Source organism: Rhodnius prolixus, unplaced genomic scaffold (genome assembly GCF_049639745.1).
Source record: "Rhodnius prolixus isolate KJV_2025 unplaced genomic scaffold, Rpr scaffold_9, whole genome shotgun sequence".
NCBI lineage: Eukaryota > Metazoa > Arthropoda > Insecta > Hemiptera > Reduviidae > Rhodnius > Rhodnius prolixus.
In genome coordinates this window covers 19,322,244-19,346,815 of record NW_027411604.1, presented here as the reverse complement: position 1 = coordinate 19,346,815, position 24,572 = coordinate 19,322,244, and the positions used below count along the sequence as shown (strand labels likewise).

The 24,572-nt window shown below is 31.2% G+C and overlaps 1 protein-coding gene and 1 long non-coding RNA gene across 2 annotated transcripts; one reads left to right on the top strand and one right to left on the bottom strand.

Annotated features, from left to right (window-relative positions):
• Positions 1-242: 242 nt before the first annotated feature.
• On the top strand, positions 243-23,513 carry LOC141454451 (fatty acid synthase-like). Its single transcript, XM_074128687.1, has 35 exons — positions 243-405; positions 1,966-2,118; positions 2,533-2,703; positions 2,799-2,999; positions 4,373-4,611; positions 4,773-5,003; positions 5,421-5,621; positions 5,709-5,840; positions 5,921-6,157; positions 7,264-7,453; positions 7,559-7,788; positions 7,961-8,262; positions 8,341-8,494; positions 9,154-9,264; positions 9,354-9,456; positions 9,535-9,792; positions 10,174-10,341; positions 10,451-10,602; positions 10,691-10,846; positions 11,112-11,354; positions 11,448-11,647; positions 11,719-11,934; positions 12,410-12,482; positions 12,567-12,734; positions 14,131-14,310; positions 14,392-14,593; positions 15,674-15,866; positions 16,227-16,348; positions 16,433-16,544; positions 18,031-18,175; positions 19,009-19,267; positions 19,344-19,624; positions 19,981-20,199; positions 20,520-20,756; positions 22,880-23,513. Exons 1-35 carry the CDS (start codon positions 267-269, stop codon positions 23,081-23,083), a joined length of 6,582 nt encoding a protein of 2,193 aa, XP_073984788.1. The 5' UTR covers positions 243-266; the 3' UTR covers positions 23,084-23,513.
• LOC141453917 (uncharacterized) lies at positions 16,834-17,385 on the bottom strand. Its single transcript, XR_012458307.1, has 2 exons — positions 17,271-17,385; positions 16,834-17,195 (listed from the first exon to the last, which is right to left on the bottom strand). It is a non-coding gene; the product is annotated as an uncharacterized lncRNA (long non-coding RNA).
• Positions 23,514-24,572: the final 1,059 nt, after the last annotated feature.

The following is a 24,572-nucleotide window of genomic DNA, read 5'->3' as shown; positions in this document are numbered from 1 at the left end:
CGTTGCAGGATGTTATTAATTCCAGCGGTTTCTCCAAGAAGCTTATTAAGTAATTTGCAGGGTCAAACCTTCTACAATTTACTATAACCTGTACTATCATATTTCTCACTATTACTAAAAATCATTACACATTTTTTTAAATTTATTTTTCTTAATGCTTACAATAATTATTTTGTGTTAATCATTTTTTTAGAGAGAGAGTGAGAGAGAGAGAGTGAGAATATTCTATAAAATTAATTTTCCATTGGAATTAATTCAACAGCATCATGGCAGGCAAAACCTATGAAGTGGTGATATCAGGCATCTCAGGGATATTCCCTGAATGTGAAAGTTTAGACGAACTCGAAGTAAAATTATTGAATAAAGAGAATGTGATCACAAACGATGAGCGCAAATGGACCCCAGGTATATTAAATTAATACAAAAGATTGTTATTAATTCTCCTAATATTTTAGCGTAGATTATTCTTTTAGACAAATATTCTTCAGTATTTTTTGGGTTCAATAAAATGAATCACGTCTTTATCAATAATTAAGTATTTTGGTCAGTGCTGTAAGAAATGTATATGTTACGGTAAATGTACACTCTTGGGAAATGTACACTTTTACCGTAAAATGTGTACATTTCCTAAAAAGTTGGGTATATGTGAACTGAATATAATGTATATGTACATTTCCCGGCAAATGTGTACCCTTGCCTTCACGTTTTGGTAAATGTATACTCTTACCTTCATGTTTTAAGAAAAGTTGGAATACAAATAAATTAAAAATGTTGTTGCAGTAAAAAAATATTTATTTAAATAAACATAATACAAAAGGCTTTAATAACGAAAATTATTTTAATTAAAAAATGTAAATGACAAACAAAACATACTTTTCTTTGCATATTATATAATATGTCGTACGTTATGATCCCAATATTCATAAATACAATTTTCGTCCAATCGTCTAGTTTTTCAGGACCAATACGATGGGAAGCAAACAAATAATAATAATAACATACTTTTCTTTATTATAACTGTGCAAATATTTATCGGGAGTATAACAAAATTTTCACAAAATTTTGTTAAATATTTGCCAGGGGTAAAAGTTTATAAGTTTTTTGAAAATTCCCCTTAAGAAAGTAGAGATGAAGAAAGAAGTGAAGAGCAAAACATTAAATAAAGAATGTAAAACAAGATCATTTTATTGTAAGTTCCTGAAGTATGGCTTGCTGCCTACTTCTCAGGACAATAACAGTTAAATTTTATAAAACTATAAAGGAACATAAGAAATTTCATAATGAAAAAAGTTTTATTTATTTGAGCAAGAATTGCTATTGTGACACTTGGAATTACATAATATTCCAGCATTTTTACAACTGCATTTTTTTGAGGAACATGTTCCTTTACAGATGCATCTTTTAAAACCTTGTCCACCAGTAAGGGACTGCATTCCTATAATTTCTCTTACCGATTTCTCAACATCTTGAGGAACATCTTCGTATGATATAAACTTTTGTTCGCGATTTCGTATTTTGTATGCTCACATTTACCAAAACGACATGGTCATTGTGAATTCAATGTACATTTCCCTTCTTTGAAATTGTAAATGTTAGTTCAATGCACATTACCCAAACGAGGAGGAAAATGTGCACATTTAGCGGAAAATGTGTACATTTGCCGCAATATCTACTTTTACCGTAACACATATAAATTACAATTATCTGGACATTAATAACTACTTGAAGTCTAGTCCCCAATAATTAGAATTCCTACATATTTTCTTCTTTTTATATATGAGTTCAAGTAATTGAAGTCAATTCCAAATTTAATTATAAAAAAGATGGACGAAATTCTTATTGTTGTAAACCAGCACATAAACAAATTAGTCACAAATTGACTCTTCGCTGCAAACTGAAACAACTCTTTTGAAAATATTTGACAATAGTTTTTTACTTAATTTAAATAAAGATTTTATATTACAGGAGAATTAAATGTACCTTCAGCAACTGGAAAATTTAAGAGTGATATTGAATTGGATAATATGTTTTTTGGAGTATTTAAAAGATTGTACGACATTATGGATCCTTTGACCACACTAAGTTTAAAGCATTCCTATCAGGCTATATTTGATGCTGGTAAATATTTTCAAATAAAAAATGATATTTGTGAATGTAAAAAAAATAAGCATATCAAGCTTATTTAAGATTCTCCTATTTATGAAAGATTGAATAGGAAAACATTAGAAATCTCTTCCTTGGAGCTTTTAGTCGAACTTTAAATGGAGGAAAATTTCGCTACACAGTTTTTTGAAATTTGGCGCAATTATTCTTATTGCATTTCATTATTGTAGCAATGTATGCTTCATGAAAGTAAGGCCGCGTTAAATTAAGAAAATCAGTTTTTCCGATACCAGCTTGCTAGCCTTCAAAGTTAAATACCTTCTAGTGCTTTTCACATTCTGGGAGATTCATTTTTTTTAAAAAGAGCTATTTAAACTGATTCTTGTTGTACAATATTGTATTCTTACAATTAGTATATGTATGTTACAGGTGTCAATCCATTTGATCTAAGCGGTACAAATACTGCTGTCCTTATGTCCTCGGTGACTAGTGAAACAGAATATGAATGCGTGATAAATAATAATTATCTAGGTTATGCAATGTTAGGCCACAGCAGGACCATGCAAGCAAATAGAATATCTTATTTCTTAAATGTTAAAGGTACTACAGAAATATTTATTTTTAAAGAGCTAGTTAATATATCAAACATTTGATATTGCTGGGATCTTATTAATTAATATTTTTCTATTTTAAAGGACCCAGTTTAGTTATCGATGCAACTTGGAGCGGAGGAATGCAAGCACTTCAAGAAGCCTATACATTAATATCCAAAGGAATTGCTGACGCAGCTTTAGTTGGAGGTTGTAACTTAATGTTAGGGCCAGAGGTTTCCTTTCACTATAAATCTATGAGAAGGTTAAATGAAGATGGATGCACAAAATGCTTCAGTGCTAATGGTAATTAATTAATAAAAATTTACACAGATAAGTATACGATCTTATTATAAAAAAAAGTAATAATCTTTATTAATTTAATTAATTCAGTAATAATCTTTTGCATTGCTTCAGTTTTTTTATTTTGTTTATTATTAAATGGTTCTTATAAGACCTGCAAACTCACTTATATCTCTTTATAGTCACAGTTGAGTCGCAATGCTTTATGTACTTTTTGACATTCTGTTACTAGGCGATTTTCAGTACCGATTTACAATTAAATTTTAACCGTTTTGTGATTCGCTTTTCTTAAAAGTTTTTTTCTCCATTTGTAGTTTTTCTCAGAAAAAATTAGATTGGCGGTTCCTATTGGCAAGGATGATGTTGGGATTTTTATCTGAAGTCCTATTTTATTGCAATTTATGAACTTGTCATTTATTAAATATTATTACGGTTGAATTGTAACCGTAATTCCCATCTAAGAGCAAAAATTGAAGGAAGCTTCATTGAATAAATTTGTTTAGTTTTACAAAAATACATTATTTCTTTTAAATACAAATATTAACAACTAACATTTCTCTTTATATGTATTTATAAATACAAATATTTCTTTTAATAAAAAATGTTATTAAAGTCAACTAGTTTTTAGTACAAATAGTAAGTTTAAATTACATAATGCGTGGCAAGAGGAATGTATTTAAACCAGAATTTTTGTTTTGTTTTTTTACTGGCTGGAGACGATGTGCTAAAACCTGATGCTTATCAAATAACTTCAATTACACTGTGTCCTTAGACAATTCATGTACCCATATCCTTAGAGAACCGATCTTTATTTAAACTAAAGCTTATATTGATTAAAATAATAAGAACTATTATTGAATAAGTGGTGCGACAACTTATTAAGCCCAGCTAGTTTGAAACATCATGAAAATGGACCATTTAAGTCATCTCAAATTCAGGAGTAAGTTGTGATTACTCCATGAACTTGCCATTGAAAGATTGTTGAAGAAAAGAGGTTAATTGTTCTATTTAAAAACATGTAGGTATATTTAAAAAAAAAAAAATGTGGACGTGATACTTATGGTTATATATTTGAATAAAAATATTTATGCACTAATTTAATATTCATTTTCCTGGTATAAAACTATTAATTGTACAAATACTCTAAAAATTATCTGAGAAACAAAGCATACTTCATTTGAATTAGAGAATATTCTTAAGACATTTACTATTGTACAATTGTCAAATAATTCAAACAATCATTTCTGTGGTTTTTTGATAGTAGTGCTATTGGTAATAATTTTATATGCAATTTAAAGAAAAAATATTATTATTATTTTGTTTGTTACACAATATTTACTAAATTTTAATAGAATATTTCCACTTCTGTTTTGTAGCTGATGGCTATACCCGGTCAGAAGGTTGTGTAGTTTTGTTTTTACAAAGAGCTGAACACGCTAAACGGTCCTATGGTTCTCTCTTGAACGTTATATCAAAGCAGTATGGCTCGCGAGATACACAGTATGCTGATTTTAGTGGAGAATGTTACAAGGCTGTGCTGGAGGAATGTTACAAGAAAGCGAAAATTGATCCATCAGAAGTTTGTTATGTAGAAGCTGATGGCTGTGCTTCAATGGTAAGTTACTCTAGAACAATTGAAGTTATTATTTTCATTGTTATTTTTGTTTATTTACCGTTAGGGCTTCAGCTTTATACATCCGATTGACATTTGTGAAATATTTATATTTCATATACATTAATATTTACATAATTGTATTTGTGTTTTATTTTTTAAAGATAACTGATGCAATGGAATTGAATAGCATATCAGAGGTAATGTGTAAAAACAGAAAGACACCATTACCTATTGGGTGCATTAAGAGCAATATTGGTCACACAGAAGCTGCTTCAAGTTTGGTATCTATTGCAAAAGCAGTAATTGCTTTGCGCAGTGGTATAATTCCGCCAAATATGCATTATGATTCTCCAAATCCAAATGTGCCTGCACTGCTAAATGGCGTGCTTCAAGTAAGTATTTCGTTTTCTACAATTACCCAATTTTAATGAAAAAAAAGATATATATAAGATTATCTGAATGATTATCTGCTATCTGAAGATGAAACAATTCTGCCAAATTTCCTAAATATGATAAATATTCTGATATTGAATGTAACCCAAAATCTGGAATAGTGTTGTCACATATTATTCCAGAGTTTAGGGACCTAGTTGTAGAAAAACCAAAGGGTTCGCTCCCTGTAACTAAACCAGATTACAATCAGAAATGATATTATTCAGATTATACTCCTCTCAGGAAGACCGATGACGCGGACTTCATCTCACTTTCTTGGTTTTAAAGACTTAGAATTCTAAAAAATTAAGGTTGAGCTTAGATTACTTGCTCTATTTTATTGTATTTATTTTTTGATTTCCTTTGCTTGTCCAAAGGTTGTTACAGAGCCAACCCCGTTAACTGGAAACATTGTTGGCGTAAGTTCTATAGGAATGTCTGGCACCTATTGCCATGCTATAATTAAACAAAATCCTAAAGTTAAACCTACCAAAGAACCGGCGTCACCAATAGATTTTCCTTGGTTAGTACCATTATCAGGCAGAGTTGAGCTAGCATTAAACACTGTTTTTGAAAAGGTATTTTTATGTTTTTTAAACTATTTTTGGATTACTCTTTTTTTTACCTGTAAAATGTTTTTATGGATCTATCATTTATTATTTTAGATAGAGGCTATGCCTTTTGATGAAGAATTTATTGCACTCGCACATTCCATTTTTAAGACAGAAATAAAACAACATTTATTCAGAGGCTACACACTTTTGAATGCTGGCCAACAGCGGGTTCATGAAGTCAAAGTAATCAACAGTTTTGTTCACTTAATTTTATCAATGTCATGCAAATCTCAAACATATTACTATCATTATTATTATTACAGCCATACGATGGTGCAGAAAAACGTCCAATTTGGTTCCTTTTCTCTGGAATGGGTTCACAATGGACAAGAATGGGGGTTGATCTTTTGCGTTTACCCACGTTTGCCAAAGCGATTCGTTTATGCCATGATGTTCTATTACCGAAAGGAGTAAATTTATTAGAAATTTTATACTCTGATGATCCAAATGTTTACGCATCTTCTATACTACATTCATTCGTTGGAATTGCAGCAATTCAGGTATGTGTTTTTTTTAAACTCTGCTTTTTAATTAAACAGCCAATTTTTTAAGTCGCGGTTTAAAATGCAGTGCTCAAGTATCTTATTTTAAGCACTGCTTATTAAACAAGTTGTCTAAGCTGACTATAAGTTGACTTATCTAAGCAAATTAATTTCGATTATAAAAATAGCACTTTTTAAAAATATTTCCTACCATTTTCTTAAATATTTCAGAGAGATCAGAATTAAATTTTAAAGTAAAATTTGTAACCTTTTTACAAAGAAATTGACAAAGAAATCTTTAAAATAAAGATTGTCTTTATGATTTCTGGTCCATCTAAAAGAGTTTTCAATGAATTAAACAACATGATAAACTAACACTGTTGAGTGCTCGTATACACATTTTCTTGCAAAACAATCGTAATTTCTCGTATGAAGATAAAAGGAATCCTAGAAAATGATATACCGTTAGAAAGCCCATTAGACAAGGAAACTTTTATAAAAAGCGCCAGCACCTAGGTAGGATAATGATCACATAAGGGCCTAATGAGTTTTCTTAAAAGTTTCGATTACTTTTATTTTCCCGATTTCCGGAGGAACATTAAGGATGATTGGAGGATGACTTATGCTTCAAAATGGTGTCCTTTTTTAGGAAATTTATCTGTTTTTCTAACCGTGTCATCAGAATCGAATTTGGACTAAAACTTTCTGAGTAGTAACATTTTTATTGGCAAAAAAAGTAATGATTTTAGAAAAAAAATTAAAGTGACGTCACTCAAGAACAGTGGAAAATATGAAGTTGGCCAATATGTCATTGAACTCCACTTTAGATGTACTACACACAGTAGGCCTATGAACATTAGTACACTAAAAAGCCATCACTGTGCTTATAGTTCGTGAAATATTATTGCTTTAATGATCACTATGAACTTAAGTCAAATTTTATTAAATTCGTTGTTAAAAATTCAATGTTTTGAAGCACCATCTCATTGTGAATGCAATTTTACCGACTAAATAAGGTATTTTTGATATTTTGTCGAAAACGCCTTCATTGAAATTCATGCTTCGACTAATAATGCTGAACAATAAATGAAATAATTTACATTTTGAGCTGAATCTCTGTTCAGATTGGGCTAGTAGATGTACTAAAGGAATTAGGTGTTGAACCGGACGGTCTCGTAGGACATTCTGTTGGCGAACTTGGCTGTGCATACGCTGATGGATGTTTCACAGCCGAACAAATGATTCTCTCTGCCTACGCCAGAGGAAGAGCGTCTGTGGAAGCCACTCTTATTAAAGGGATGATGGCTGCAGTCGGTAATTGAATTTTTAGCAGTCTCTACTGCTTAATTCACTGGTAATATCTGTTAATTTTATTACCTAATCATCAGTATGTACTTAAGGATGTAATTAACTTTTTAGGCTTAGGTTATAATCAGATTAAAGATCAATTACCCCCTGAAATCGAAGTAGCTTGTCATAATTCTGAATTCAGCTGTACCTTGTCTGGTCCAGTTGAAGACATGAAAAAATATATTGATACTCTGAAACAAAAAGGAATCTTCGCGAAATTGGTGAACGTAGCAAATATTGCTTATCACAGTAAATTTATCAAGCCAGCAGCACCAGCTCTACTCAAATATTTAAAACAGGTAGGTAGTTCCGTATCATCAAACTCCCAAAAAAATTTAAGTGTTTTAAAGACATCAAATATTATACTTTTCTTTTTTGCAATGCATCTTAACAAATCAATAATAATGTTGGTTCCTACTGAAACAATTCTAATTTTATTAAATGACTTCATTTTATTTTATTTTTTTTAAGGTAATACCAGAACCAAAACCACGTTCTAAACGTTGGGTTAGCAGTTCAATACCTGAAGCTTTGTGGGATAGTAAATTAGCGAAGTATAGTTCAGCTGAATATCATACAAACAATTTGTTGAGCTCAGTATTATTTGAGGAAGCATCGGCACACATCCCAGCTAAGGCTATTGTTATTGAAATAGCGCCTCATGGCTTACTTCAATCAATAGTCAAAAAATCCCTTTCAAAATGTACAAACATTCCTTTGATTAATCGTTTTGAAAAAGATACTTTGAAACATTTATTCCAGGCCATTGGCAAGTATGTGTCCTTTCAAAATCTCAGAATAATTTTTTTATTATTTTAAGTTAAACTAATAGAAATTTCAATTCTTTCAAGGATGTATTTGGGAGGGATAGATGTGAATATAGGCAATTTATATCCAAAAGTTGATTATCCTGTTTCAAGGAATGTACCTGCATTACATAACCTGCTCACCTGGGATAATGTTAAAGGAGAATTAATTTCATCTTTCATGAAAAATAAGAAAGAGGTAACTTTTTTGGTTTTTCTTTTTTAAACATTTCAAATAAATAAGATTTCAATTAGATTGGAGGGACACTTTTTTTACTCCATTACTTTGAAGTTTTCGTTCCTCAAGTCATTCTATTCTTTCCTTTGGATTTGCAATAAATTAATCCAACTTATTACCTCATTAGAGACACCGAATAATACGTCAAGCTAGAGGCAATCCCTATTTTAAAAAAATGGTACCTAACCATTATTTACCTACCTAAACAGAAATCTTGTGACCAAGATTTACTATGAAATCGGGGATTAACGGTGACGGAGAGTTTAACGATAATAACGAAGTACTTGCTCATTTTAATCTAAACGAATAATTTAAGCTGAATATGTGTAAACTATTTTTGTCCTAACCCTCCACATCATTCGATGGTTTTAATACTTATGAAAGACAATATATTCTTATAATATTCAGTATATAATAATATATATATATTATTACCGGCTAATCACTTTGGCCAGAGTTTCAAAACTGAAGTAAGTATTTAGTTGAAAAAGTGTACATATCGTTAAAAAGGGTATATTTTCATTTATGCCTGGCATCAATAACAAAGCCAACCTTTGCGATATATTTTACAGTTTATTGTTTTTTCAGTATAATAAGTTAAAATTTAATTCTTATTCTAGGCTTCGGTAATTCCTAGTTGGGATTTCATTAAAATTTCTGACAAACGTATCCAAAACTTTCTAGGGTACAAAATCAATAACATGGAAGTAATACCACCTACAGTGCATTTAGTGAGTTAAACAAAAGATTTGGTTTTATTGATTGCAATAATTATTATATTAAATTTATGATAATTCTTACTTGGTAATACTTATTTCAGTTACTTGTGATTGAAGTTTTCAATAAAACAAATATAGATGCAAATAATCCTATTGCAATGGAAAACTTGAATTTTAAGAATGAACAATGCAACGATAGTAATTGTACGTGTCCAATGCCCTTAATTATCTAACAATATTTAGTCATTATCATTAATTCTTTTCTCTTTCTCTCTTTTCTAGTCCATTCAGATATTTATATTCTTCTACAAAAAGGTCTTGGCGATTTCGAAGTAAATTTAAAATCAAAAACCTTAGCATCTGGCCGAATAAAACTAATTTCTTTTGGTGAAAATATAAACTTTGAACCAATAGAGAGATTTGTTGAACAACCAACAATGGAAATGAATCATGAGGAAGTTTATAAATATTTGGAAACGTTCTCTATTGAATTTGAGAATTCATTTAAATTAATACATAATGTTTCATTCAATGATGCTGGTAATTTATTTGTATATTTATGTTTAGGCTAAAGAGACAATATTCTTGCCGTACTATTTTGGGACCGTGTTCGATGAAACCGTTTTCGGTGGCCACACATTGACAATGCCCTGCAAGGGCAGTAATCTTTACTCGTATTAAAATTAAGCAGTTAATGGACATAAAAAAAATAGGATGGTTCTAATTTATGACTAAGTTGGAGAGCTTTAAATTGAAACAGTTTATTCACACTCAGTGAATAAAACTTGCTCCAAGGCACTAACCATAAAAAAGATTAATTAAGAAATAAAGTAAATTAAGAATTCTGTAGAACACATATTATTTATTTTAAAGAAAAATATAATATATTAATATTTTACATACTTATGATACTAAAAATAGAGCTGCAAGCTACTATACACTGGCAAGAAGAATGGGTTCCGTTTTTGCAAGCCATACTGATGACTCTATCGCTGTATGAAACTGCATTGGGTAATAAACTAAAACTAGTGCAAGAAATTCGGAAATTAGCCATTGATTATTCGTATTTTGAAGGCTACAATTTTAAAGGTTTTTTTTTTTTATTATTATTTAGTAAATCGTAATAAACAGTAAATTTTTTTGAAAATACTTGAAGAGGATTTTTATAGGCAGTTTATTTACATTTGTCTCCTTTCAGAGGTTCATGTTTTTTATGACAGACATGAAGGTGAACTTATGTGTGAAGGATTATACATGCATTTACCAATAACCGAGACCTGCAACATATCACCGTCTATACCAATGTTGATTGAAGAAAGTTGCAAATTTTTACCTTACAGTACCAACAACGTGGGTGACATTTGTTCTTAATTTTCGATTAAACCTTCTTTAACATTCAAAATTCATATTTAAATTGAATACCATTTTTTTTTTTCAGATTAATTGTGGCACTATCGATGACTGCTTGCAAATTGTAATACAAAATGGACTCAACTATGAAATTAAAGCAAATAAATTAATTGTAATTATATTTGAGAATAATAAGGACTTCTGTAATTCTACACGCAAAATTTTATCCAGTTACAGTAATCAGGTTAAAAATACATTAAATTATTAATAGATATTTTATTTAATTAGTAAATAATTAATCTGTAAAATAATATAACTAAAGTATTGTGCTGTATTTAATTTCAAACTACAACTAGTGTACTAGTGGCAAACTGAAACATTTTTAAATCTGGCAATTTACTAAATTACACTTTAGAAAAGCCACGTTTAATCTACTGCAGTATTTGAGAAAAACGTTTTATTTTCGTTAAAGTGTTTAAATAAATGATTTTTTTTATTTTTAATTTAAGGTCGAAATAATAATATCTCCTACAGAAGATACAGTGAATGATCTATATTTAAATTTAGAAGGGAATAATAACTTATTAATCTGTGGTGGAATTTCTACATATAAAAGAACTATTAAATGCCTACAAAGAGTCAAATCTGGATTTTTACTTTTAAAAGAAAGAGAAGTTTTAGAAAATTCCAAACCATTTTTTCCTGTTTATAAATTTAAGTTCTGTGATCAAGTATTTACTTTATATAAGGCGGTAAGTTTTAAGGATAAGACTTCAATGTTTAAAGAAAATTAATATAAAATATACAATAAATTAATATTCACTATAAATATACATTTTTTATAGAATTATTCAGCGAAAACTCCAACAACCATAAGTACCGATAATAAGTACTGGGAAAGTTCGTTGAAATCATTTCTTAGCAAGGAAGTTCCAAACAGAAAATCCAAAGAAACTGTACATATTATAGGAAAAACAAATTCATTAGCAATGGTTTACAATTTACTGAAATATTGTCTCAGTTTGGAAAATTCAGATCTAATCAGGTTGATTATTACTTTTCTAGATTAATACTTCTCTTTTTCTTTCTTTCTTAATAATGAGTTGTGTGCGCTAGATTTATTATCATGGATGATAATTCACCACCATTTACGTTGGATCAACCATTCTACAAGAAGCAGTTGGAGATGGACTTAGTTATGAATATATGTATCGATGGAGTATGGGGATGTCTAGAACTATTAACGAACCATCACAAACCTTTGGCTCCAACTGAACAAGTTAAATCAGCCAACAGAGAAGCGAAATTACTTCATCCTTTATCAACTATCAAGTAACTCTACTTTTCTTTTTTCAACACTGTAATGATTTTTATCCTGAAAAGTATTCCAAAATTGTAGTTCTCTAAAATTCTAGTAAGATAAGACAAGTTGTATGATAGTCGCAGAAATAAAAATTATTCTCCATTTTAATTAATGAACAGTTTTAGTTCCAGAAAAAACATTCCACTACAGGTTAGTTAGCACGACTGGTTGGTCATATATCTGAGAAATAAAACTACCTAAAATATACCAAAATTTTATTACATAATGTAGAGAAAGCATTTGACCCTATCTAGCATGCAATTTTATTAATGGAAGAGCAATCTACGTAAATATTACTTTGATCTCATAACATTCATCCGTATGAATGAATATGTGTACATATACATATACACTTAATGTGATCAGACAGTGATCATATTGTACACTAAGAGTTCTACACATTTTGTTTATTTTAATATTAAGTACGCTAATTATTATTTATAGGAGCGAGAAACTTTCGTTGTTTGCGCTCGGTCTAAACATCGTTGAGTCTATAGATTCTGAGCAAGGGCAACAGGTATTCTTATAGTTTAAATACAAATAATTGTTATAATATTTTGCTTCCATTGGTCTTTTTTCTATTTTCCCCTCATTTTTTAAGATTGGGCCATTGGATTATTGTGGCATAGACAAATCGGGAAGCATAGTGTTTGGTATTGGCAGAATGACTGACAAAAAAACTTTAATTGAAGATGAATATTTATGTTGGAAAAAGCCTGACAATTGGTCCTATGAAGATGCTGCTTCTGTACCTCTATGGTATTCAATTGTAAGTTTTGCTCAATTTAAATTGGCTAAGAAATCATTCATTCATTGTGTAGAGTCTACCACCTTTATTCGCTATTCAAGAATTGTTTGAGTTAATTTTAGTTTTGATAAATACCGCCTTTTTTTAATGATTTTTAAAGCCAAACACATATTTAATAAATTATAAGTTAAATGTTAAACTACATCTTGAACATAAGGCGTCCTGATTTAGCCTTTAGTAAGTGGCCAAAGGCAAAGCTAACAGTTCACTGTCTGGTGATGGACAGTGTTGTCTGTAATAAGAGAATACTGTTCGTAGGCCCTGGAAAAAGCTCCGGGCACCAATAACCTCAGATGTTAACGCGTTTAAATCATTAAAATAATAATAATAATAATAATAAAACAGTTAAGCTGTAATAATGTTGCTTAATCAGCTGGTTTAAGGCTTAAAAACAAGCACAACTGACCTTAAATTTATTTTATTTCTATCTTTTTACCTGTATGGATTGACAATGATGATCCTACTTTGAGCAACACAGATTATTTCGTTCAACTTTACGATTTAAAGCATAAAGATATAATAAGTGTCGATTTTGTTTGTTTTGGGGTTTTGTAAGGTGCGCAACAACAAGGGTCCTTTGCACCTAAACTATACTGTAGAATAGACACTTTACTACACAGCCTAACCTACACCTAGTCAATCTGATCGATACAAACCTAACGGTTGGCCTAACTCCTATTTTCTTCTAACCTAACTAACTAATGTTGGGGTGGAGTACTCGATATTCCTCGCACCCCATAGAGATCTAACCTAAATTTTAAAAAAAACCTATTTACACAAAATTTATGTCGATTTGTTTAAAGCAGAAATTAGACTGTAATTTAAGAAACTAATCAACCTAATTATTTATTTGCCTTCATTTGAATCGTTTAAATAAGTTTAATGTGCATTGCAATACAATTACTGCGTTTTTTTAATTAATTTAATACCTGAGAATAATTCCTGTGTAGATAAATAATTTGCGAATCTCTAAGAAACGCCTCTGACAAATCATAAAATCATAAAAACATTTATGGTTAAGGTTGTATGTGTGTGGTGCCTTTTCTTAGCTGTAAGTGATTTTTTAACGCCCTAAAACTCCCCTAAAGCTCTGAAAAAGTGCAATGAAATAAAAACTTTGCCTTGTATACTAAATAATATTAAAGAAAACTAAAATTCCGTTATTCGAGAAAAATTCAGAAATAAACTCAGAAAAGATGCAGATCCCTTTAACCGAGGACTCTTTAGTCTAGTCTTAAGATGTTCTATTACACTAAATGTTAAAAAAACAAAAACGTAGAGTGAAATATTGAAGGAAAACTTTGAGTGTGAGAGTGTCTGCGGAGTCTGAAATTCGTAAAGTTTGGAATTGTTGCAGGCTTATAACGTGTGGTTAAAAAGGAAATCAATTGATATAGATATTAAATTGTTAGTACACCAAGGATGTTCGCTTTTGTCTCAAGCGATTATTAATATTGCTTTAGCTGATGGATGTGAAATTTTTACTACCTACAAAACTTTTGAAGAGAAACAAGAAATTATTCGTCTATTTCCTACGGTACTTATTGCAAGAACATTACTTAAGGCAATATTTGTACGGAACATTTTTAAAAGTTAACTAATTCGTTTTATTTTATAGATAAATGAGGACCACATACTATTATGCCAATCTGGATATTTTGATACTTCAATAAAAATGTTAACGAAAGGTAAAGGAATCAATCTGATTATTAACACTGTTGGTGAAATATCAATTTTTAAAGCATCATTAGGATGTTTAGCACAATTGGGGCGAATTTTCCAGCTAAATTCAGAAAAATTGAAGAAACAGCAAACATTTGGTAATATTAAATACGTTTTTTGTTTTTTTTAAATATAAGCAGTTAACATCATTTCCAATTTTATTATTAAACTTTCAGTTTTAGCCTGGAATAATTAGGAACAAAAAATTCCACTCAATTCTTAGGGGCAAATAGAAATAACAGACAACTGGAAAAATATTTTGTGTACCTTACATGATAGTTTTTCGTTGATATTGAAAATTAGTCTTGTCATGTGGTTGAAAGTATACTCCCTCGCAATCTTCGCGTAGTTATGAAATAAAGTAAAAAAGAATAAAAAACTTTCTTTTTTTTTTACAGATTATCTAAGAGGAATTCTTGAGAGAAAGATAAAGAGCTTGAGGACTTAGAATGAGTTTCCTTCAGTTGTATGCTCGCCTGGAAGTTTTAAGGAAACATGAATGAATGAAAGTTGTAAGGTTCATGAATGCATGAAAGTCGCCTGGAAGTAGTAAGGTTCATGAATGCATGAAAGTCGCCTGGAAGTAGTAAGGTTCATGAATGCATGAAAGTCGCCTGGAAGTAGTAAGGTTCATGAATGCATGAAAGTCGCCTGGAAGTAGTAAGGTTCATGAATGCATGAAAGTCGCCTGGAAGTTGTAAGGTTCATGAATGCATGAAAGTCGCCTGGATGTTGTAAGATTCATGAATGCATGAAAGTCGCCTGGATGTTGTAAGATTCATGAATGCATAAAAGTCGCCTGGAAGTTGTAAGGTTCATGAATGCATGAAAGTCGCCTGGAAGTAGTAAGGTTCATGAATGCATGAAAGTCGCCTGGAAGTAGTAAGATTCATGAATGCATGGAAGTCCTAGCTTAAAACAAAATTATATTTTTAAGCTTTTTAATATTTTATATTGTATATTTTATATCACAGAAGTTGTAAAATAGCACATCATTTGTTATCTAAGGGAAGGCATTAAAAATTAGACTTGCCTTACTAAAAGCAAGGCGTGGCACGCAATAGAACATATATTTAAGGGTTCAAAGTAATGTGTTTTTATATAAATTTGACTTTTTACCTAAAAATTTACTTTTTAGAAGTAAAATATTATATTACATTCATATCTTTTACAAATAGGTATGAAAGTTTTCTTAAAAGAAGCCGTTATTTTTGGCATAAGTGTTGATACATTTTTGGATTTTCACTCAATCGAAAAAGAAATTATCCAAAAACAGCTGGAGTTTGGCATAAAACAAGGAGTGGTTAAACCTTTACAAATCACTAGAATCCCAGCGGAAACGTTATGTGATGATGCTATTGAAATGCTAAAGTAAATATATCATTATTTTCTTTATTTTTAAATTAAAAAAATCTGAGGCATGTGTAATTTACCTTATTTGTATAAAAGTGCGTTTATACAAATAAAATATATTATACCGCTCAAACAAGATGTTCCTGTATCATTTCTTAGCGGCCTCTCCAGCATTGAGCAGTTTAAGTGGCTCGGTTCTCCCTACTCTTCCTTAGCCTTAGCTTAGATTTATGCATGCTTTCATGAACGGTAAAAATTGGCTAGCCTTTGCCTTCAGATTGAAATTTATTGTCAGTTTTTAAGTTAAAAGTTCATAACTACAAGTAATGATCATTTTCTATTATTTAGAAATTATTAAATTTTTGTTTTTTGTCCTAGAAAAGAATGTAAACAATCAATAAAATTAATAACTAGGATGGACCGAGATCCTGCAGACAACGTTAAGATAAAACCTAGATCAAACCCACAGTTTTCTCCAGAGAAAACCTATGTAATATTTAGTAAGTTTATGTTTCGCTTTAATTTAATCGATTAGATGCGTATTCTTTTGATTTAATCTTTTTTTTCTTCTTTAAATTTTCCAGGTCAAAACCATATTTTCTACATAGATGTATTGAATTGGTTAATAAATAGAGGAGCAAAACGTATCCACCTTTTGGTTGAAGAGAAATGTCTGGTTAAATTAATACAGCAAAGGTAATAAGAGCATAATAAAAGAATGGAGTATAATAGCATTTTATGGATTCAATTGCAGTATTGTGGGAAGGAATTATAGTCAGTTGGCAACGATGGGACTAGCCAGTCGTAGGAGCCATTTTAACTACCCTTATATTGGAGCCTCTAATATTAGCTGTAGATGTCAGTTGAGAGAGAAAATTGTTCGGAGACTGGCTCTGAGATGGTTACGGGTGGAAAAGTCGTTAGATGCTGAAAAAAAAACGCTTTTTTTTTTGCTACGTTGTGGAAATAAAATACCATGTATATGTTACTTGTAAATATAATGTATTATTATGGTAATAGTTCGGTTGGGGAAGAACTAATCTCAGCTCATTTCTCTTCTATAACAATACTGAAGCTTGACATCTGCATAGTTATTTGTTGTTAATATGCTTATATCATTATGATATTGTTTCATGATGTGCATTTCTGTCAGTTTTACTGCTCTATTCAGTTCTGCTTGCTGTTAACTTTACTCCGGTTCCTTTCACTTTTGGAGTCTATTTCATTTAATTGCCTGGCTAATTATTTGATTTCAGAGCAACTATTTTTTTGTATATGTGAGTTCCACCAGTTTCTTTGCTTAAGAATTAAAACCATGTAAAGTCGGTAAACACAGATTTATTTATTCTGTAAAGAATAATACAAATTATTATAATAGTGTTACAAATAAATCCTGCAAAATATAATATAAATAAAACAAACCTGTAAAGAATAATTAAATTACAAGTTGTTTCAACCAACTAAATAAAAATTACACAATGTAAACAATCAAGTCACTAAGCGACGCTCTCTAAGTTTCTAAGAACCTTCACAGTCTTCTAACCTGCACTCGCGTTCATGGTCGGGATCGTGGAGCGCTCTACTGGACAATTACAACCATAGTACCAGATTTAGTGGGTTGGGAATGAACTAAAAAAGGTTTTGACGCAAATGATTTTTTAATAAATAAAATTGCATTTAAGTTGCCTTTTGCCCATAAGCATAGAAACATTTTTAAACCTAATTTCTCTTGACTAAAATTTTAAATGGATGTTCTCAAAAAATCCTAAAGTACATTATTTCTACTTTTCACAGGATCGAAACCTGTTTTCGAAAAACTTGAAAGGCTAAGTTCTGTGCTAGTTCAATGAAAAAAAAAAAAAATTATGATGTCACATTTTTGCTGGCAATATTTTGTTTTATTTTCTTAATAATTATACTACTGAACAGCTTGTGCAATAAATTAAATAGATGAAATGCTTATAAAGTATGTGCAAGAGTTTTAGGCCAGCACAAAAACAGTGGATTTCGCGAACAGAGGCCATCCAACGATGGCATATGTCGTAGGCCATTAAGTTGTTAGGGAAGGCTTTTACCACTCTGAATAAACCATAATATTGAATTGATTATTCGTTATTGGTTTGGTATTGGATTGCTGTAGTTGGGTAATTCCGAAAACTAACTAGTTTTTTTGTTTTTTTAGACTAACTAGTGTTTTAAAGAATCATCCATTAGTGAATGTTGAATTACATCCCTTCAAAGATAATATTGACAGAGATGAAGTTAAAAGATGGCTAGAATTCGCTAATTCTACCGAAGAAATAGCAGAAGTATTTCTTATTGGAAAGGTAGTAAAGTAAAATAGTTTTAATAATTTATTTATATCAACACTTTATACTTATTATTTGAAACTTATTATATCGAAGTTTAAATATGGTAACTCATACTCGACTAAAACGAACTGAGTTAAATAACAGATATAAACTATTAAAAAAATTACTAGACAAACGTTCAAAACTGACGCTACGTAACAAAAGACAGCTGTACTACACATTACTAGCCCCTATATGGACATATGGAATAGAACTGTACGGGACAGCCAAACACTCGAACCTTCATCGTATCCAATCCCTTCAATCCAAAATCCTTCGTACCCTAGTCAATGCTCCTTTCTACGTCTCTAACCATACTATCCACAATGACCTTAAAATTCCCTTCGTCTCTGTCCTCGCCAAATCCCGTTACATAAAATTCCATTCCCAACTATCCTTTCACATGAATCCTTTAGTCCAAGCCCACTCAACCTCCACCCTCCCAACTAATCCTCCACGACGGTTGAGGCGTCGGTGGCCTCGCGACCATCTGCGAATATAGCGTCGGCTGTCTAGTGTGACAGCTATTATGGCATATTACGACTGCTATCGCTGGATGGCCGTCGTTCATGTCAGTCATCTCAATGTGTGCTTGTTGGCCTAACCTATCAGCACACTCTATTATCGACCATCTGTTTTGCTTGTTGCATTGATTTCTGTGCAGTGGTAAAAATCTAAATAAAGGTTAAAAAAAAAAAAGAAAAAAGTATGGTAACTCGCTTTTAGTGTACTTTATACCTTAACTATTAATGGTTTAACAAACCGAACTTAGTTAAATAAATAAATTATTCTAAATAATCTTGTTAAAGGATTTAGATAACGATGCCAAAATATTAGATTCTGTATTAAGAGAAATAAATTGCAAATGTAATTTTGTTTGCATCGGAAATGGCGGAGAGACAACATGTGAATTGAGAAATGCCAATCATTTGCCCACACTTGCTATTTCTGGTGATGTGCTTCAGTTTAATTCGGCCACAATCTTGTTAGAACTTGAACGTTTTAGCAAGGAAAATATGGAAAATGCTGTTATCTTTTTAAAAGAAGATAACAGCATTGTAAGTGCAGGTAATTGTTTATTTGATTAAGGCCGTTCACTTGTTTTCCAAAGAGATTATTATTATAACATTAACCCAATTAACAGGGAACAGAGAGTACATAAATTCACAACAACGGCTGCCAGAGAATGTAGCAGAACTGTTAGAATTAGGTAAACAAACTTTAGAAAAAGCATGCTTTGTAGAGGTAACTTCATCTTGTTCAACTCAAAAATATAATAGAGAAGAATCTCCCGTGTTCGTCATATCCAGTTTAAAACCAAACGAAATGGAAGTATTGACTTCCAGATTATTTCATCCAACATTTGAAGCGAGATTACCATCTAATATAGATGACATTGATGCTGTAGCTAAAGAATTATTTGAAGTGAGTCAACATCAGATAATTTTTTTTTTATTATTTTTTTTTATTATTATTTAAGGCGCGTCAACATCTTAGGTTATTGGCGCCCGGAGCTTTTTTCAGTGCACTGCCGGCCTCCGGACAGTGTTCTCTCGTTACAGACAACACTGTACATCACCGGACAGTGAGCTGTAAGAAGCTCCTAGGAAGAGAAAACCTAAGGGTCAGCTGCTGGATTCGAGCCCGGGACCTCCGCGTGGGAGTCCAGTATGCTAACCTCATAGCTAATCCCTTCCCTTAATTACTTTTATAATACTTAATAATTACTATTATTTTTATTTTAAGTATAATCAGTAATATGTACTACAATAATTTTTCAGGATTTGAGAAAGTTTAATCTGAATATATTTACTTTGATAACCAATGATTGGGGAGGTGCTCTTGGCATAAGTTTGGCCAAGTATTTAGAAGAAAATGGAAAACTGGTATATCTGATAATGCTAGATAGTGCACCAGATTCTGTACAACGTTGGGTCTCGTTCGTGTTACAGCAGGAAGATACTTATCTTATAAATAAATACATTAAACTGCCTTACCAAGTAAGTGAAACTGTTACTTATTTTCAAATAATCTCCAGTACATAATATTCGCAATATAATTTATAAAAAAAGGGTTAATAAAAATTGTAAACTTCAAAATGAAGCAGGGTATCAGCTCAAGCTTAGTTAGGGGTTTCCTGTCCCTGGTTGAAATTAAGCCACGCTCCTCTCACACAGGATGGCTTTCCTGTAACACCAAATTCCTCAGTGAAGTTATCCAGAAAGAATGGATGGCTTAAAGATCGTTGAAAAAGTGGCTAATTCACTTTCCCTTAACGTTGTACCATTCCCTTAATACTTAATACTTTTTCTAATTACAGATAAAAAAGAAATTACCCTCATTAAGAACCTGGGAAGAAAAGCTTGAATTCGCTCTTCAGCATGCTGCAATTGATGATTCATCAAAAGAGAGCGTTGGCAAGGGACTCCATATACTTCGAAATCGTTTAATATCTTTAATGAATTACCGTCCAATTGGTAAAAAGTATCAAGGAAAATACTATATATGCTACTATAACGATGAATCTAATCAAAGTTATTCTAATGACATCATTCAGGTTTGTAATTGTGATTTTAATAAATCATAGCTTAAGGTTATATCTACCTTGAACTTCGTAAGTGATTTTTAAATGCTTTTGAAGTCTAATTGAACCTCTCCTCCGAGTCATTCGAAATTTCATTCTAATTTTTATGAAGACAATTTTTTGGACTAGGGATACAGATAATCGCCTTTTTCCATTCTCGCACATAATTTGGGACAAATACCAATTTCAGTGGGATATTTTTGTTGACGGGTTTATTTTTTAACAGACAGGTAGTTTAATTGTTTGATCTATTCAATATACTTTATATTCTTTATTATAATTATATACTTTACATATTTATTTATATAATTTACTCTTAACTGCATTTAAAATTCCTATGTTTTGCTGGAAGGAGTTTAATTTTATGAATTATTCATTTATATTTTAAACACCCTTTTGTGTAGACAGTCTAGTGCACTCTGTTATAATTAATTATTGTCATTGCTCGTCGTTATGAGTTCGCACTAAAAGAAGTTGCATAGATTATTGACTTTGCTGAATGATTATTGTGTGCTAATGATATAGTATATATATATATACTATATATATATATATATATATATATATATATAGGTTCATTTCCAATTAACAGGTTTTGGATTAGAACCCTCAATTATGGGGAAACTCCTTAAAATATATAAAATATATATATATATATATTTTAAGGAGTTTCCCCATAATTGAGGGTTCTAATCCAAAACCTGTTGGGGCAATCTTTCTGGGGCCTTCTTTTAACATGGCCAAACCACTGGCCAAATACTTTGACCTAGAGCATTATAAATTATTCTTTTGGTGCTGTTAAGAATATTTTTGCTCCACAATATTGGGTTCAGATTAGCCTTCCGACCTTCAGCAACCAATCTGGAAGATCCATTCAGTTCTAGTACCGATCCAAGGTATTTAAAATGATCCACATTTCTTATATTTTCATTTCCAATTATTAAGCATCCTCCATTGCCCAATAAGTCTCTTGTGGCTGCGGTGTGGAGGAGTGTAGGGCCCGTCCCGTTTTATATTTCTATTTCTAAGCATCCTCTATCCGTAGTCATATATTCACTTTTTTGGAAATTCACAAATTGAGTCCCCTCTCTTCGTATTCTTCTACCAATCTGGTACCCTTAAAGGTGGAGTCATGAGTATTTTGCGCGATGGCTACCTGGTCATCGGCAAAGAGAAAACTATGAAGAAAGAAGGTTTTCATTAGCATATTACACTTGTAAATAGTATCCCGATGAATTTAACCTTGTCAATCACATCCAGATGGTACATGCAGACTCGGTCAGAGACAGCCCCTACACCCTGGAGTTACACTCTCAGGTCGTATTACTGTGTAAGTCTGGTTCTCTTATTACCAATAATCCAGTTAATTAAAACTAATTAAACAATAATCGCCGCTTTATCAACAAAAAACATTCCAGAGCCAACTTGTCTCCAGGAAGGATTCTTTATTGCAAGACAGCGCAACGCCTTTTCCTTCGATTTTCTTACATCATAAACGTGTTGGATTGGCATGTGGTGGAAAACCCCTACTGCACTAACATACTATCCTGAGTCCTTAGGCATCCATATGATTAATGGGTCCAAATAAATATCTTGGGGTAGTTTTTCTTTTCCCGTTCCGGATTTTAAAGCTACTTCCACTTATAATCCTCTCTTATGGAAGATAACAAAACATTAAACAACTATAAAAATCCTAGCTAACTGCATTCCAACCAAATACCTGGTGCAGAACTCGGAGCAGGTCCTTGTTGATAACACAACAAAAACAAAAATAATATTTTACTTTAGGAGAAAATGATTATAAATTTAGTGAAATTTCACAGATTTTTTTGAATTCTGCTTTTTTTGTACATGAATATATATTACATTAAGAGTCTGTATTTTTGAGTAGCTCTCTGAAAGATAGGATCTTTTTAAGCGATTTAATTTCACTGTACTGTAATTAACAATATCTATTTTTATGATGAAAATTAATGCAACTCCGTAGGTAAACGTACATATTTATGTGAACATGTCACGTTACATTTTTTTTTCAAGTTATAATCAAAAATAGTCCGTTCCAAATTAACTGTTGCTTCTATATCGTATGTTCACAGTATTGCAAGAGGGATCCAGAAATTTACATAAGCAAGGACAAAAATCATCAAGATATGTTAAACAATATGGATATTGTTAAAAAAATTAGTAATCTCATACCTCATGATTATAAAACTGCTGCGCGTAAAGTCGATAGTGAAATTTTTGGAATAAATATTTCAAAAGATTGGAGATATAGAAGTGGAGGCTTGGAAAGAAACTAAAAAAGTTCCAAATAGTATTTAGTGTAGTATAATTTTTCTCTTAATAAACATACAAAATTTATTTTTATTGGTAAGCCTTGCATTTAGAAACCTTTTTTTAAAGTTAAAATAATGGACTATTTATTTTAAAAGAAAATGTATCCCAAAGCTAGCTGAGAATTACGTTGTTTGCTCGAAAAATCAGCCTAAATTTGTTTAAGTTCGTTCAATCTGTCCATTACTATCGGATTATAAAGCTACTTCCAATGAATGAATAAATATTTATTTCTATAAATATATACATATAAGTTTAAACTAAAATAAGTTTAAACAAATGACCTGCAACCTCTGCTAATACCATCTGATCAAGTGTAACAGTCATGAGTAAAAAACTAAGTTTTTATTTTTATATGTGTTTACTGACTTAATTTGTATTCAATAAATTGTTTTATCTGTCTATGTTGATGCTAATTTTACCGAAGGTTTTTTCATATTTTTTACAGCTAAACAACTGAGGTTTTTATGCCCGAAGCTTGTTTCCCTGCATAAATAAATACTTAGTAATAAACCATACACTACATTAATCATCTTTCCCAAATTAAATAATTTAAAAGGAGTTCTGAAGACTTGTTGAGCTTTTCAAGGTTTATTTCAACTTTTAGTTACAAGTGTAAATGCTGCATAATCACAGGATAAGTTATTCTATCTCCAGTTCTTTAGGAATCCGTCTATAAGTACCCAGCTTAACAATAAAACATAACAAACCCAGGGGCTCAAATAAGGATAGAATTAGCGAACCCACAAGCAAGCACTAGTTCATTACTAAATAAGAGGCTTGATAGATAAATGGACTGATAAATATGCGGAAACCCAAGTCCCTTAGCTGAATTATAATGTTTCCTAGGGCTAGAATTGTGTTTTTGCTTAGTGCATCAGTTATCCGTTCAAGGATTTCTGCAAAAGAAATTGTGTTTTTGCTTAGTGCATCAGTTATCCGTTCAAGGATTTCTGCAAAAGAATATTGTGTGTTTCAAACTAGTATTTTCTCTATAAGATTCCTCCTATAAGTGAATATTTTATTTATTCTCATTATTTATAAATGATCACTTAATAAAATTAAAAAAAATTATTAGGTCTTCGTAGCGAAATGGTGCATCTAAATACCTATATATGTCGTCAAACATTCGTTTCCTTTCTACCACATAACGTGGACATATCATTATTATATGTTTCAAATCCTCCTCCTCATTGCAATCTACGCAGAAAGGAGAGGACCTTTTGTTGATCCTGTGAATATACGTACCGCACACCGTGTGGTTCGCTCTCAGCCTGCTTATTGTCGAAACTTCCCATTTATTAGTGACAGTTCCCTTAAACCATGGTTGTCTTTAGACCTTAATATTTATTGCTATTTTTCTTTTCATAGTTTCTTTTGTAGTCAAAATATCAACTTTTGGCTTGTATTGGTAATAAAGAAAGGTAAATAAAAGATGCGCTATAGGTACTAGCA